The following is a 14,807-nucleotide window of genomic DNA, read 5'->3' on the forward strand; positions in this document are numbered from 1 at the left end:
TCTTTTATTTTCTGCAGGTCTATTTTTAGTTAATTTCATTTTATATATTTTTAATTGTTTACATTATTTTTTATTTTTATATTTGCTGCAGGTTTATATTTACTTTTTTATTCATTGTTCATTTTATTTATTCATTTTTTTGTTTGTCTTTATTATTATTTTTTTATTCATCATTTTGATATTTGCTGCTGGTCTGTTACTTATTTATTTTTCTTTCATTTTTCATTTATTTTATATTTTCTCCAGGTCTGTTTTAATTTCCTTTAATTTTCCACTTATTTTTATTTTTAGATTTACCGCATGTCTGTTTTAATTTGTATTTCATTTTTCTTTTATTGTTTATTTCTTTTCTTTCTTAAAAAAAAAAATATTAAGACTTCTTGGTGCAAAAAAATGAAAGTTTGCTAATCTCTCCCTGCAGGTCCGAACCTAAAGGTTCTCAGTACCATGTCTGTGGGTTTTGATCATCTGTCTTTAGATGAGCTGAAGAAAAGGTGACATTTCTCTTTGCTTCTAATCATCATAAGACATTAAATGCACAAATCTGACAACACAGATGTAAAATATTCCACATCTCCTGCAGAGGAATCCGTGTAGGATACACCCCTGAAGTTCTAACTGATGCTGTTGCTGAGCTGACCGTCGCTCTGCTGCTGGCGACCTCCAGGAGACTTATCGAGGCCACGCATGAAGCCAAGACGTAATGGTTTATCAATGATTTCACTCTTACACACGCACAAAAAAAATCAGAATTTAAATGGATTTAAATGCATTTACACTCTTCGTGTGTGTCAGTGGTGGCTGGGGAACATGGAGAACTCTTTGGCTGTGTGGACATGAACTGGCCAACAGCACTGTGGGTATCCTGGGTTTGGGAAGGATTGGTAAGTGTGAGACCCATTAGATTGTGGAGGAGTGGTTATTTCTGGATATGTCATGTTTTTTTTCTTTTTTTGTGCATGCATTTGCCTCTATAGGTGTAGCTATCGCAGAACGCCTGGCACCCTTTAAAGTGAAAAAGTTTATCTACACAGACGTGGCTCCCAGGCCGGAATTGGCCAGAGCCATCAACGCGGAGTACGGTAAGAGGGGATTTTTGATTCACCGTTGGTAATGGTTTCATTTATGAAAATAACAGCTTTGCACAGAGGAAAACAATGGAGGAAAGACTGCAGACTAAGGTCAGAGTTTCATGTAACTTTACTTGTCTTTTAGTCTCGTTTGATGAACTAGCAAAGCAGTCGGATTTCCTGGCTGTGTGCTGTGCTTTAACACCTGAGACTAAGGAGATCTGCAACAAAGAACTCTTCTCCAAGATGAAAAACACCTCTATTTTCATCAACACAAGCAGGTGCCTCACCCTCATAATTACAATCATCTCTAATATTCACATTTATAGATTATTATGCAAGGAAATGATCCATCTTCACTGAACAATCTGAAATAAACGATTAAAAATTAAGTACTTTAATTTGAAAAGATCTAAGCCATGTTCAGATGGTTATCTGTGGGTTTTTCTGCTGTCAGAGGTGGAGTAGTGAACCAGGAGGATCTGTATGAGGCTTTGTCAACTGGTCAGATAGCAGGAGCTGGACTGGACGTCACCGTCCCAGAACCTCTGCCCACCAACCACCCACTGTTTACCCTCAAAAACTGCGGTGAGGCTATCATGTTTTGAACAACTCGTCATTCTTTTGTTTCTCTGATTTACTTCCTCCCATCCTACAGTGATTCTCCCACACATTGCAAGTGCATCTTACACCACCCGCAACGCCATGTCCGCACTGGCGGCAAACAACCTCCTCCTGGGCCTGCGGGGCGAGCCAATGATCAAGGAGCTCAAGCTGTAGGAGGCTACAATTTATGAATTCTTGGGAGAAATTGTTTATCTTTGTGATATGATTAAAATTCTTGGTGCTACAATGAGAAATTCATGATAAAAAAAAGAACCCTGCAAACTGTCATGAATTTGTTTTATTCAGTCTATCAACAACTGAAACAACAACAGTACTTTACAATCTTCAGAGCCTTCAACAGAACACACAGACCATTGAACGAAATTGTTATGGCATAAAAACAAAAGCTCTGCTTTTCAAACTGGTAGAAATGAGGCAGAATTATTTTAAGCCTCTATTAGTTTAGTTAGAAATCTGGCAACGCATGCGAGGCTGGTGCTTAAACACTTTAAGGGGGAAAACCCTTAAAAGTTCCTTTTGGATACAAATCATTTTAGAGCCTCTCTCTGTAAGTCAGGTTGATTTAACCCAGAATCCAAATGGCAGCAAATTTCAAAATAAAGGCAGAGTGGTCCTCCATTTTTTTCAGGATTATTGTGTAAAAACTGTAGAGCACAGAAACAGTGTCATGACTTTACAAAGTCCCAGCTAGACTGAAAAGAATGGCAGATGTTAGAATACATCAAACGGATACAGAAAGGCAAACGTGTAAAGACATTTTTTTTCTCCTTCAACACAACACTGCATGAACAGGATCTCAGATGATCCGGGAAGTTGCTTTTACTTACAACAAACAGGCTCAGCAAATCGTTCCAGATTAGGATGTAGAAAATGCGATTTTAGATCGCCTTTTTGCAGAACACTTTTCATTAAGAGTCCTCACTTCCTGCTACATATGCAATACCCTCTTCTATATAAATAAGGTAGAAAAATTAAGGAAAAAAATCGAACTTCTTTCATCACTGATATCTCCTCTGATATGTTGAGGGAGGCTCTGCAGCACTGATTGTCCACCAAACACCAAAAGTTTGTGGCTTTTACACACAAATCGCATTTAGACAACCCTAATCCTTAAGATCTACCACCCTGCTGCTGATTATCTGGATCAGGTGCACCATGTCAATCAAAATCAGGAAACACCTGAGTCAGCCAATCAGCAGCGGGAAACGGGCAGAATGGTGGATCTGAAAGATAGATTGTTCCGTGTATTTGGAAGGACAAAAAGAAAAAAAAACAGTGAGACTGACCATGAAAGAACAATATTTATGTTTGGAAGATGTTTTTTTTTTCCACCAACAAAACTGCCCTGTCAGCAAAAATAAAGAGCACCAGTGACCAAAGGGTTTACTTTTTTAAAGGTCACAACTTGTTTTAAACATCATCACAAAACGTCCCTTCTTTCTTTAAAAAATAAATACATTACACAGCAAATCAAGACACATAAACGTGTATTTACAGACGGTTTTTGCTCTCAAACTCACATTGATGCAACAAAACTACTTTGTTTTCTTTTTTTAGTAGAACGGAGGGAACCTAAAGACTTAAACAGATTTTAATTTTTGGTAAAGACTGACTTTATTGTCTCAAAAGCTCTCTTGATTAATTTATTGGGGCTTTTATTTTGGAAATTACACTAATAAGGTGTAATGTGGAGAAATTTCTTTTAAAAAATGTCGTAAATCAAATGTTCCTTAAAAAATTTCCATCATTGCAACTGTAATATTTTCAGTGATATTTGATTGTTAAAGATGGGTATAATAAGCATGTCATGTTAAAGGTTTGGTTGGTATGATATAGGATTCAAAAACATAAAAATGTGTCAGTTGGTTAAAAAAAAAAATGTTGACAACCTTAACCAATTACTGCATAAAATATATTTCAGATGTAACTTTGCTCCAAACACAAAAACCTCAAATTCTTGGCGTTATTTGCTAAATTTAGACAGTTGAACAAACATGGAACCCACATATTACCTGTTGGTTAAACATTTAGTTCTTATCATTTTAAAACGTAACCATCTGTTATTAGTTTTCTAATAAATACCTGTCAAATTATCAAAATTCATATCCCACTATCTGTATCAAAGTCTGTGCACTGAACAAGGCACATTGAGTATGCACAGGAAGTACAGGTTTTACAAATTCATAAACAAAATGTACAAGTATAAACCGTTTCAAATGATCCACCAGAAGATTTGACCAAATTTGAGGTTTCTTTTCGAGGGGTCTGCAACCGTCAACACATAGAGAGACAATTGGGTCAATTTCTCTCAACCCACAAGGAACCAAAAAGTCTGGCTTCACCCCTAAAAAAAAAAAAATGACAGATTAGTATTCATGTTATTGTAACTGTAATAATGCATAGTAATAAACTTTTATTATTTTGGCAGACATAAAACATAAACATAAAATAGCCTTTTTTCCCCTCAGAATATGAACGTGTTTGCATGGCGTCCTTTCAAAATAAAAGACATAATATGTAAAAGAAAGATTATCTTAATACTGCACAGTATATACTGCATTTAATCTTTTTAACGTCTGTGGTGCATCTCAACCGGAAATTTGCAAGAAAAATAAATCAGAGCTAATTAAGTGACCCCCTTACCATATTTTTGAACTATAAGGCAGACTTAAAATCCTTAGATTTGTTCAAAAATAGCAAATCTGCCTTGGCTGTGCTTCCTGATCTCCATTAGATTTTGCCAAAATGTTTTAGTTCGACTTGTTTTACGTACTGTCCTTCAACTGTTCGTGAATGATGAATAAAGTGTGATCTTTTTTAACTTAACTCCTTACTAAACTTTTTTCAAATTAAAGCTTTTTTTTCTTCTTTTTACTAGAGAATCGTAACAGAGGGGTTAAAAGGTCCCATGTGGCTGCAGAGCCTCAGGTTGCAGACCCCCGCTCTAACCCAAAGGATAACACGTATGAATGGAAGGAAGAGAAGGAGAGCTTTTAGAGACTGATTTTAGGATTTCAGTGTGTTCTTTGTTTCCTCTAGGGCTCTACAGCAGAGAGTTGGGCATGTTCATGTTCTGCCAGCGCAGACAGGTGGTCTTGGAATGCTTGTACAGGTGGGATGACTGACTGAAGCGCTTGCCACACTTGAGGCACGCGTAGGGCTTTTCCCCCGTGTGAACGCGGATGTGTTTCTTGCAGTCAGTCAGGGTGAGGAAGGTTTTGCAGCAGATCTTGCAGGCGTACTTTCGAGCCCCCTCCACCACCAGGACGTTGTGCTCCGAAAGGGCCTTCTTGCACTTTGACAGCACGTCTGCTGAAGCTCGCGTCAGCTGAGGCGGGAGGGAGGTGGGCCGGCCGCTGTTCATCTCGTAGCCCCCGCTCTCGTTCAGAAGCAGAGGGCTGGTTAGGCTGGAGGAAGACGACGCCGTGTCTTGGACTCTCCCTTCACCTCCTATGCCGGAGTTCATTTTGGGAGCAATCCGTCTGTAGCTTGGATAATTTAGGGTGGAAGCACTTCCCACTCCTCTTGAGGGTCGCCCCATAGAGTGAAGTCCTAAACTAGAGCGCTGGAAGTCCAGAGCGAAAGGATCCACTCCTCCACGCCCAGCACTCCCACTTCCACTGCTCCCTCTGAGGCCTCCTAAGCTCTCATGAAGAGGCTGCAGGAACAGAGAATCCGGCTGCAGGTTGTCTCCAAAGCCGTTCCTGCTCTCACCACTTAGCGCGCCCGACTGGAGAAGAGATGACGACGCGGAGGAGGACGGCCCGGCGGCGTCTTGTCTTATCAGAAAGTGATGAGCGTCACCGGTGGTTGTGTTGGGAAGGTCGTCCTCCCCAGAAACCAACCCGGAGCCGCCTCTCCCAAAGTCCTTAGAGCTGAGAAAGTTAGAGATATTAAAACTAGAACTGCTGCTCAGTCCGTTGCTACAGCCAAAACCACCAGTGACACCCATCCCTCCTCCCATGCTGCCCTTGAGGAGGAGCTGGGAACTGGACTGGAGCAGAGGCTCGGAGCTGGGCTGGGGGTCGGAGGTGAAGCTGCGATCGCTGCCCTCTGGGCTCAGCTCCACCTTCTCCTCTTCCTCCTGGCAGCCGGGCTCCGCCGGGTCGCTGCCTTCAGCTTGGGAGGTCACATCGCTGTTTTCGTCTACAGGCTCAGGCGAGCTGAGAACCTCTCGCTTGACCACCACCTGGAAAAAAAAATCAGATTAGGGTTGAGATGTTTATTTAAAAACAAATTTATGTAGGAATTTTACATTTTACATTTTAATGCACGCAATAATCTAACTTGAATTAACGCGTTAATATTAATCAATGGGAAATAATTAACATAACTGTATGTCCACATATTTGTTTTCTTGGAGTAATACTGCTGACTCAAGGTTTTTAGAGTTCTGCTTATCTTACTGTTGATGTGCTTTGTACAATCAAATTACATTTCTGGGTTAACACTTGATAAATCAAAAAAATTTGACAGTAAAAATAAAGGAAAATATTCTATTCGGCCTGTTTTTGTTCAAAAAAATTTCAGAAAATGTACCTAGTAAATCATTGTGATTATTAGTGATCAATTAGAACACAAAAGTGTGAGTAATCTGTAACTTTAATTTATTTTTTAGTTGGTAGACAGCCTCTTTAAGAAATAAATGTTCTAAATGTACATTTTTGCCTGTGATTTTATATTGTGATTATTAAGAGATAATAAACTAAGATAATAAGTGTTTCGGAAAAATCTGTATTAAAAAAAAAGTTAATTGCAATTAATCAGAATTAATTTTTTTACCAGTTTGCGATTAGTTAGTTAATTGTTTTTAATCGATTCCCGGCCCTAATATTTTCACTTTATGTGCATCATAATATTTGTATTTGTACCTTCTGCTCCTCATCTTCCCCCTGCTCCTCATTCCCTGACTTGATTTTTCCAGTGCCTCTGCTCTCCTGCTGATCCTGGTCACCCATGTCCTCTTCCTTGTTAACTCCTCCCGGGATTCTCCCGGAGTTTTCCCCCTCACAGCGTCCACTGTCTGACTGGCTCGGCATCTGAGGGTCATCTTGACCCACGGCTCCAAATCCCGTGATGCCAGCGTCTAGCTTGGAATCATCCCCCGTCTTGTGGGAGTCTGGCGAAAGCAGCGCGGCCTCTTCCTGGTCTGCGTTCTCGCCGTCCACCTCCAACAGACCCAGGCTGGCGCCTCCTGAGGTGCGCTGCCTTTGTCTGGGTCTCTCCTCGGAAATTCCCAGCGCTAGAGACGGCTTTCGCTTGTGGAACCGGCGGACCGGGAACGAGGCCCGCTGTTCGGCCGCTCTGCTGCTTACGCCGCCGTCCTCCATCCCTCCCAGAGCGGAGCTCACCAAGCTGAGCCCCAGCTGCTGCAGTAGGAAGGAGCGCTGCATCTTCGACGAGGCGGTGTTTCCTGTGAGGTTAGCATTCCCAGCTAAAGCCAGGTTCCTCCCCAAATCCGCCTGCTGCTGCCTGTGCCTTTGCTGCTCCTGTTGAGAGTGGTGATGGGCCGGCCTCTCAGAGGAGGGCGACACGGGCAGCGTGCGTGTGGTTAGGTAGTGCTTGCAGGCTTTTACGACATTGTTGAGGTGCAAATGGGAAGCGGCGAGGAGGATATCCATGACGTTACTCTCCCCCAGCATCAGCGTCGACGTGTACATCATGTCCACCAGGGCGGAAAAAGCGTCAGCCGTGACCACCTGCAAACATGCAGTTTATTATTGTCAGGAATTTTTAACTTCCAGCAGAGTCCATGCTTGCTTCAGGTCCAAACCTCGCTGTCCAGCTGGATCATATTCATGCTGGCATCTCCCTCCGCAACGGTGAAGAGCGCTCTGAAGTGGGTGCTGCAGGCTGCAAGGACCGAGCGGTGGGCTTTGAAGTGTCGGCTGCCCACCACTATGATGCAGTCGCACAGCTGACCGTGCACCCGCTGGTAGTTCAGCTGCTGGAATAGCTGCTCAAAGTGTCCCGGGAAGTCCATGGCTCTGCTGACAAAACAGTCCAAAGGAATGAAGAGACAAATATAAATGATTCCACCAGGGCTGCCTGACAGATCCGCCACCTTGACGGTTTCCCAGCTCTCCTTGCTGCTCACCTGGATCAGGTGTGTTCAGCCACTCAGAATGTTAGAAAACAGACAGGGAGGTGGATCTTCAGGATCAGGTTTAAGGAGCCCTGGATGAGACGATCCACACATTTTAAAGACTTACAAGCATTTCAATGGGTAAACTATAAAAAAAATAAAAATAAAAATCAGGAAACAAGGAAAATGTTTCAAATATTCCAATCAATGCGGATAGAAGGTTTTAGTCTTGTGACCTCTATATCACAAAAATTGCAGATTTCTTTCAGACATCCTTTTTCTAACCATAAAACTCCAAATCTAACAATTTACAGATATGAGGTTTTGTATTTTGGCCATCACTTTGGCTTTTGCACTTAGTTTTTCTCCCCATAAATCTAAAACACACAAGTTTGACTTCATTTTTACCATTTAACACTATTGAAGAGGATGCTGCAGCTTGATAGATGAAGGGTTTAAATCCAAAGCTACACAGTCAGTGTCCTTGGGCAAAACACTTAACCCCGCGTTGCTTTGGATGGTAATAAACCAGCGAGTCACTTTAGATACATGCGTTTGCAAAGAGACTATATATGACACACAAAAAAGTAAATTAAAGTAAGCTAGCAATGTTTCTAGTAGATTAATTGCTGACATTATTGAAGGATTTGGTGGCCTAATAAAGAACTCAATGTCTTCATGTGGAATAGCGGTGTAGTAACACTTATTACATCAAAAACTAGTAGTTTAAAATACCCTAAACTTGATATTTTTTCATCACAACTTCAAGGTAAATGGAAAACAGACGAAAAGTTAAAATTTTTAAACTGGGCAATTTGGGTTAAACAACTAATAACATAATTCTAGATTTTAAAATAATCTCACATAACATGCATTACCTTTTCGTCTTTTGAAACTTGTGTTCCCAAAAGGTAAAAAATGAAAAATCTTAACAAAATGAAGAGGCTAGTAGTAAGTCTCCTTTGCAGCCGCGCGGCTAGCCGCCTGCTAGCTATAGCAGCCCCAGCGGCGGCATTAGGTCTCCCGGGACGATCGTCTCCACCGACACCCTTTCCCGACAAAATGTCCCCTCAAGTGCAGCAACCTATGGCTAACACTTCCATTGCAGTTTCCATAAATCTCCTGAAACCCGCTTCCTCGTAGTTCTCCAATCCAGTCTGAACGGTGTAGCAGTCGAGAAGGAGGTGCGATGGCCGTTAGCTTGAAGATGACTGATGAGCAGGGTAACACTTCCGAACAATATTATAATGCCGATTATCTATCCTGTCTCTGGAGCTTACCAAGACGCACGTTTTGCTATTTTTAATGATAACTTATACAGACGGCTTTTTCCCACCCAGACTCACAGGGTGGCGCTGTTGCACCTGGATTGAAATGACCCCAATGAGGGGAGAAGGAGGGAGGGAAAGTGCAGCAGTTTGATTGATTCACCACGAGGTGTCGCTGTCGTTTATAATCGTCTGGAATGAAAACAGATACACTTCACGAAGTGTCCATTATTAGGACTAAATAAACAAACAAAAATAAAATTTATTTAGACAAAATTACTTATTGAAAAGGGTTTTAGTGATATAGTAATTAGTCAGTGACTAAATTATCAGCGTTACTGTTCCACCCGTAAGCGGAAATACAGAGGAGTGAGACGTCTCGCTTCTTTCACAGATCACAACAACAATCATGGCTGCCTCGTGCAAGGTGGTGTGCTGCGAGGAGGAAAGAGAGTCTGACAAGGCTATCTTAGGTAAATATTATCATCTCAGTCACTGAAACAATAATCTCTAGTCTTAGCCAGTATGTGAGTTATCCACGTTGTTTTAAGCATTAAAATGTCCTAAACTTCATATGGTCAGGAGTAGCACGTGAAGTTTTACTAGACACTCCTCAACTCTGGATAAATCCACGTTTAACAAATCATTCTCTGTCATTTTTGCAGTTCGATTTTCGAATGGTTTCACCGACAATGCGCAGAGACTGGATTTTGCCACATTCAAGAACACAGATGAAAATAATCCGAGGAAAAAGATAAGACGGATAGTGGTGAGTAGTGCGCATGCGCGCTGGTAGCTTCGCACACACCACACTATACTTATTTATTTCAAGCAATGTAATGCTAAAGAAGACAAAACTAGATAAACTGCTATACATAGATACACCAAACTTAGTATTTTATTGAAAAAAGTAAAAGATTCATATATTTACAACCATGTACAGATTTAAATTATGCAGTTATAATCATTCTTAAACAAAGATAGACATATTTGTGCTTATACTTACAATATACAACACATCGAATTCATTAAATGTTTGTCAAAAATAGTATATTTAATTGCTGGAAAAGGAGTACAAGGAGGCAAACTTTGTGGTGCATTCAGAGTAACACGGTCGTCTCCGTTTAGGTTGCTGAATCAGAACGGTTGTCCTACGTTGGACAGAATTTTGGAGAAGATTTAATGAAATGCAATAATCTGTGCAGGTTTGTCATCATTTCCTTTTTATAGACACTTTAATATAGATTTTTTTTTTAAAATCCTCATCAAATGTGTTACATTTATTTGCAGATATTATGTTGGAGTGTTAAATAAAGAGACCATGCAGATGGAGATGCACAGTGCTCAGCTGTTCAACATGCAGCCTGTCATACCAGGTAAAAGGAAAAAACAAACGGCAATACAATAATAAACTGTATTTTAAAGGGTAAATTAATAATGCATTTCTTTTTCCACCAGGAGAGGGAACTCAGGATGCAATGTCTCAGGACGCCACTGTGTCCTACAGGGAAAAGGTACAAGAAAAACAAGCTTTTCTTTGAATATGAACAAGCACTTAAGTATTTATTTTTATTTTTTTGTCAAGGTTGACTCTTTGATTGAGGCGTTTGGCACCAATAAACAGAAGCGAGCTCTGAGCTCTCGCAGGCTCAACCAGGTGGGCAGTGATGCTCTGCATCATGCAGTGGCTGAAGCTGCCAGCTCTGTGATCGATAACAAGGGTCTGGAAGGTAAGCCTTTTGGAGCAAAGTAAAGAAAATCCCTTCTGGAGTTGCCATCTTTTTCTCCTTGTTTTATAATCCCCTTTTTGTTTTTCTTGTTAGCTCTACAACAGGAAGTAGCAGAAACAGAGTCTCAAGGATCCCTGTCCTTACACCTTCCTCCCTGCAATCCAGATGCAGACAAACAAGAAAACGTCTACCCCTTTGAGGAGCGTATCTTTTTACATTTTTTCCCCTCCGTTTTCATTTTAACGGATGCTGTAATTTCCATACTTGTGTATTTTGAGCAAAAGCAGCACATCCTTAATTTGATTCCAACAGTCCTGAGTTCAGTAGAATTTGCCGCTTTGGAGGCGAGTGGTCAAAAGATGGCGGCACTAAGCCAAGAGGAGCTGCAAAAGTTGAAAAACCAAAGAGGGTACGATAGCAGAAAGCATGTTTGTCAAAAACCTTTTTTTGTTTAATTTACTCTTGAACTGAAACATTTCTCTATTTCTTCTTAAAGGAACCTGTGTGTGGTGAAGCACCTGGAGAACATGCCGTCTGCAGATGATTCTAGAGAGAAAACGGCTCGCTGTGCCTTCTACCTGTCTCTGCTCATCAAACTTTCACATCAGAAGATTGTCACTCGCAAATGTGAGCAGGAGTTTCCAGCATCATAACAACTCTTTCAAACCCTTTGCAAAAAAAATTGATTATTTACCTCACTTTGAATTGCTAATAACATTCTAGTAACATTCATAAAATTTATTAGAGATCAAATATTCTATATTCTTGAAGCTACTAAAAGGACATAAAATAAACCAATTTTACCCAGGCAATGTTTATTATACTCTGCAGCGGTTTAATGTTTGCTTGAAGGATCCAACAAAATGGGACACTACGGACTGGCATCAATAAAAAAACAAACAAACAAAAAAAAAAAAACGGAAAAAATATTCTAAAAATGGCAATTTCTTCCCCTCCTTTTGCCTTTCTTTTTTTTCTGTCCATTTTCTCATTCTTGACTTTCCTTATCGTCTTAATGAGTTCCTTCGATTCTGTTCTTTTTCCTGTTTTGTGTCTTCTTGCACATTATTTTTATTGTTGTTTAATTGCTTAAATTTATTTTTTAGATGTGTTTTTATTCTTTCTTTTATTGCATCAACAGTATGATGATTATGATAATTTTCACCACCGCTCGGATATATATATGATTCATTTTAACACCTTTTTTTTTTCCAAATGTCTTCAAATAAGGAGGATAAAACACTTCCACGTGAGCAGTCTTATCCATTTTAGCGACTCAAGTTATAATTGGCATGGAAATTATTTTAGCTTTTTTTTTCCAAGTGGGGCCCCCAATGTATTTGGGGGGCCCTAGGTGATCACCCACCTTTGCCTAATGGTAAGTCCGCCCCTGAATTTGTTTGATGTCTGAAAAATATGCTTCTACTTTTGTTTGCAGTTTGGACGGAGGAAGGTTGTCCTCGTGTCATTCAGAATAAAATGCTCAGAACGTTCACTGTGGAGACGTACAATAATGCCAGGTGTGTGTGTCAGTAATCCCTTTTTCTGTTAAAAAGAAACAAAAAGCTGACAAATTTCACTTTTTTTGCTCCTTTTTAGGGTCCAGAGCACTGTGTCGACATCAATGCGTACCAAAATAGCAGCTCACAGTCTGGCTTTGTTGCTGCATTTGGGGGACATGACTGTTGACCTGTCGCTGCTTCACCGGGATCTGGAAATCACTGAGCCTAGGTACAAAATATAGCTAAATGCTAAATTAGCCACAAAAATTGGAAAAATGTCTAAATTTGCCAAAAACAGCTAGCACATCGCTAAAATAAAAGCTAAATTCCAAATTATCCTAAAAACAGAGTAGTTGATGAACATTTTAACGTTTGAAAAGTTTCTCTATAGCTGGAAGTATGAACAGAAGTTCACAAGTTTCAAAGTTTTTGAAGGATTTGAGAAATTTCTCATTTATTTCCTATGGGTCATATTTTACTCAATGTTTCTAAACTATAAAGTTTATGGATGCCGAAAGTACAAGCAGATATGTCCTTAACAAGCTGACTGTTTTGATAACAAGAACACTGAAATTGTTGAAAGTACAATTAAGTTTTTACGTGCCAAAAACCTACAGAAAGTAGCAGGAGAATCACTATAGTGTGAATGGTTTGAAGCATTCACACAATAATTACTCAGATATGTAATTTTAGGCTTAATTTTCCTATTTGTCCTCAGTCATCAGAGAAAATGCTAAAAGCACACTTTTTCATTGTAGTGGGTCTTTAAAAAGGCAATATCAATGTTCTGCGTCTTAAAAAATGCTTGTTTCCTTTCAGGATGCTAGAGATCGCAAAGTCAATGGGGTTAACCTTGAGCAAGCCGGCCCGCGGTAAAGGAGATGACACCGAACTACAGGACGAACACAGATACGCATCACTTATCCTGCCTCTAATCAAACACGACAAGTTTGTCGAGAGACGGAAGCGCAAGAAAATGCACTAAAAACCTATGTGTGGAGAAAGAACTGAACTCTGTATTTGTTTACAAAATGCTTTAATAAATCAAATAATTTTGAGTTGTACATGAAATTACTTGACCGATACGGTTGAAGATACAAAAAAAAGCAAAGAAGTTGTAAACGTCTAGATGACAGAACCACCAACTTACATGTAGGCACATTTTTTTTGTTGTAGACAAAACATATTGCACACTGAACATCTTTGTCCTTCTTTGTCTGGTTGTTACCGAGCAAGCCTGTGGTTGTTGTCATTGTGCAACACTAGTGTCTCGAATGACTCGACTGCTTTCCACTGAAACTGAATGTCAAAGAAAGTGAACCACAGACTCCGCAGGAAACAGCAGCTCTGTGCAAGAGGCAGAAGCTTCATTTTGGATTTGCTTTTTTTGCATATACGTTTTAAACTGTGAAACGTTCTTTTCAAAGCTACAATCACCGACTTTAAAAGTCCAAAAGGCACAGCTTTTACTTTGTCCCGTAGCTTTAGCTGGCGTCTCTGCAGCGTCCGACTCCTGCTAGGGTTTCTGAATGTGCACGTCCTAAACAGAGAGTCCCACATGTGCGATTACAAAAAGTTTATGGTGAAAAAGAGAGCATGAGTTATAGTGGAATGGATCCCCAAAGATATGGAATGATACAAAGATAAAATGTACTTAATAATCTTATTTGTCTATATTTTTTTTAAGAAGTGGTATTTAATAAAAGTCACATATAAACAAGAAGGAATGACATCTTTAGAGTTTTTCTGCAAAAATCAGAAAACTTCACTCATTCCATGCAGTGATTAAATTAGATAAGATGCCTCTAAAAAAAGTCACAATTCTAGTGGTTCGTAAAAGCTTGCCAAAGTTCACAGGATAGAGCAAAACATGCTGCCGCTGTGGCAACCGCTTTCCACGGTAGCACCCACTCTGGTGGTCATGGAGAGCCCGAGTCGCGATGGAAACTGGGATGAGGAGATGCCAGACGGGGAGCTGGCTGCGGGGCGAGGAGGAGGGTTTTCCAAAACCCAGGAGGATGGGGCCGATGGACAACTACAAAAGCAACAAGAGAACATCATAAAACTTTGGTTTGGAGATTTTGAAAGTAAAATCTGCCTTTAACTGCTATAACTTTTGCACCAAAGAATAATTAAGATTGCTAAAGAAATCAAAGGCAGACAATCCTGTGTATCAACAGAATTGATTAATAACCACAATGTGGGTAAAACTGCCTCTTGCTACAGACGTATTCATCACCAGTTATGATGAACATGGTTCGTAACAGTGAAAAATAGAACATTTATTGAAAATTGATTTAAATACAAAAGTTTCTGAATTTATTTCATGCTGTGAAAAAAATATGTTTTGTTCATTCATGTAGATCACGTGTCTCGTTTATTATTAGAATAACCTTAAATCCTCAGATACACATCAGTGTCTAGTTGATGTTCAGAAGCAAAGTTCTTGAAGTAAAAAATATAATAAACACATTTTTAAATTGGATTCTACACCAATGTTTTCCCATTTATTTTAAATAATAAAT

At 39.9% G+C, this 14,807-nt stretch overlaps 4 protein-coding genes across 10 annotated transcripts in view; 2 read left to right on the forward strand and 2 right to left on the reverse strand.

Annotated features, from left to right (window-relative positions):
* grhprb (glyoxylate reductase/hydroxypyruvate reductase b) overlaps nt 1-1,964 on the forward strand; it is a 2,910-nt gene extending 946 nt beyond the window's left edge. The window contains exons 3-9 of the mRNA XM_024289522.2: nt 422-494; nt 584-700; nt 796-884; nt 978-1,082; nt 1,216-1,351; nt 1,528-1,658; nt 1,729-1,964. Of these exons, the coding sequence (XP_024145290.1) occupies nt 422-494; nt 584-700; nt 796-884; nt 978-1,082; nt 1,216-1,351; nt 1,528-1,658; nt 1,729-1,850 (773 nt within the window). The 3' untranslated portion in view covers nt 1,851-1,964. The remainder of the gene's footprint in view (nt 1-421; nt 495-583; nt 701-795; nt 885-977; nt 1,083-1,215; nt 1,352-1,527; nt 1,659-1,728) is intronic.
* LOC112157057 (zinc finger and BTB domain-containing protein 5) lies at nt 1,960-8,800 on the reverse strand. 5 transcript variants are annotated; one of them, XM_024289519.2, is made up of 5 exons: nt 8,661-8,798; nt 7,795-7,874; nt 7,471-7,684; nt 6,569-7,396; nt 1,960-5,886 (listed from the first exon to the last, which is right to left on the reverse strand). In XM_024289519.2, exons 3-5 carry the CDS (start codon nt 7,678-7,680, stop codon nt 4,741-4,743), a joined length of 2,184 nt encoding a protein of 727 aa, XP_024145287.1. In that variant the 5' UTR covers nt 7,681-7,684; nt 7,795-7,874; nt 8,661-8,798; the 3' UTR covers nt 1,960-4,740. The 5 variants fall into 5 exon arrangements, with proteins under 5 accessions (XP_024145287.1, XP_024145286.1, XP_024145285.1 ...); XM_024289518.2 differs by having other exon boundaries at nt 7,471-7,687; XM_024289517.2 differs by lacking the exon at nt 7,795-7,874 and having other exon boundaries at nt 8,661-8,800.
* A 66-nt stretch (nt 8,801-8,866) lies between these two features.
* polr1e (RNA polymerase I subunit E) lies at nt 8,867-13,388 on the forward strand. The gene is made up of 13 exons (XM_024289521.2): nt 8,867-9,005; nt 9,445-9,523; nt 9,716-9,819; nt 10,179-10,255; nt 10,341-10,426; nt 10,509-10,564; nt 10,636-10,780; nt 10,874-10,984; nt 11,093-11,189; nt 11,277-11,407; nt 12,219-12,300; nt 12,380-12,511; nt 13,102-13,388. Exons 1-13 carry the CDS (start codon nt 8,997-8,999, stop codon nt 13,265-13,267), a joined length of 1,275 nt encoding a protein of 424 aa, XP_024145289.1. The 5' UTR covers nt 8,867-8,996; the 3' UTR covers nt 13,268-13,388.
* Nucleotides 13,389-13,843: 455 nt separating this feature from the next.
* fbxo10 (F-box protein 10) overlaps nt 13,844-14,807 on the reverse strand; it is an 8,136-nt gene continuing 7,172 nt past the window's right edge. For all 3 annotated transcript variants that reach the window (XM_024289513.2, XM_024289515.2, XM_024289516.1), the window contains one exon: nt 13,844-14,317. In XM_024289513.2, coding sequence (XP_024145281.1) covers nt 14,134-14,317 — 184 coding nt within the window. In that variant the 3' untranslated portion in view covers nt 13,844-14,133. The remainder of the gene's footprint in view (nt 14,318-14,807) is intronic.

The sequence above is a fragment of the Oryzias melastigma genome, linkage group LG1 (genome assembly GCF_002922805.2).
Source record: "Oryzias melastigma strain HK-1 linkage group LG1, ASM292280v2, whole genome shotgun sequence".
In the NCBI taxonomy this organism is placed as follows: Eukaryota; Metazoa; Chordata; class Actinopteri; order Beloniformes; family Adrianichthyidae; genus Oryzias; species Oryzias melastigma.

Bases quoted from the DNA above. Each gene is read 5' to 3' on its own strand.
- LOC112157057 (XM_024289517.2), bottom strand. From the start codon at position 7,680: ATGGACTTCCCGGGACACTTTGAGCAGCTATTCCAGCAGCTGAACTAC. The intron at 7,397-7,470 runs GTTTGGACCTGA...GCATGTTTGCAG, and splicing joins TGATCCAGCTGGACAGCGAG to GTGGTCACGGCTGACGCTTT. The intron at 5,887-6,568 runs GTACAAATACAA...TTTTTTTTCCAG, and splicing joins GGGAAGATGAGGAGCAGAAG to GTGGTGGTCAAGCGAGAGGT.
- polr1e (XM_024289521.2), top strand. The intron at 9,524-9,715 runs GTAAATATTATC...TCATTTTTGCAG, and splicing joins GTCTGACAAGGCTATCTTAG to TTCGATTTTCGAATGGTTTC. The intron at 10,427-10,508 runs GTAAAAGGAAAA...TTTTTCCACCAG, and splicing joins CATGCAGCCTGTCATACCAG to GAGAGGGAACTCAGGATGCA.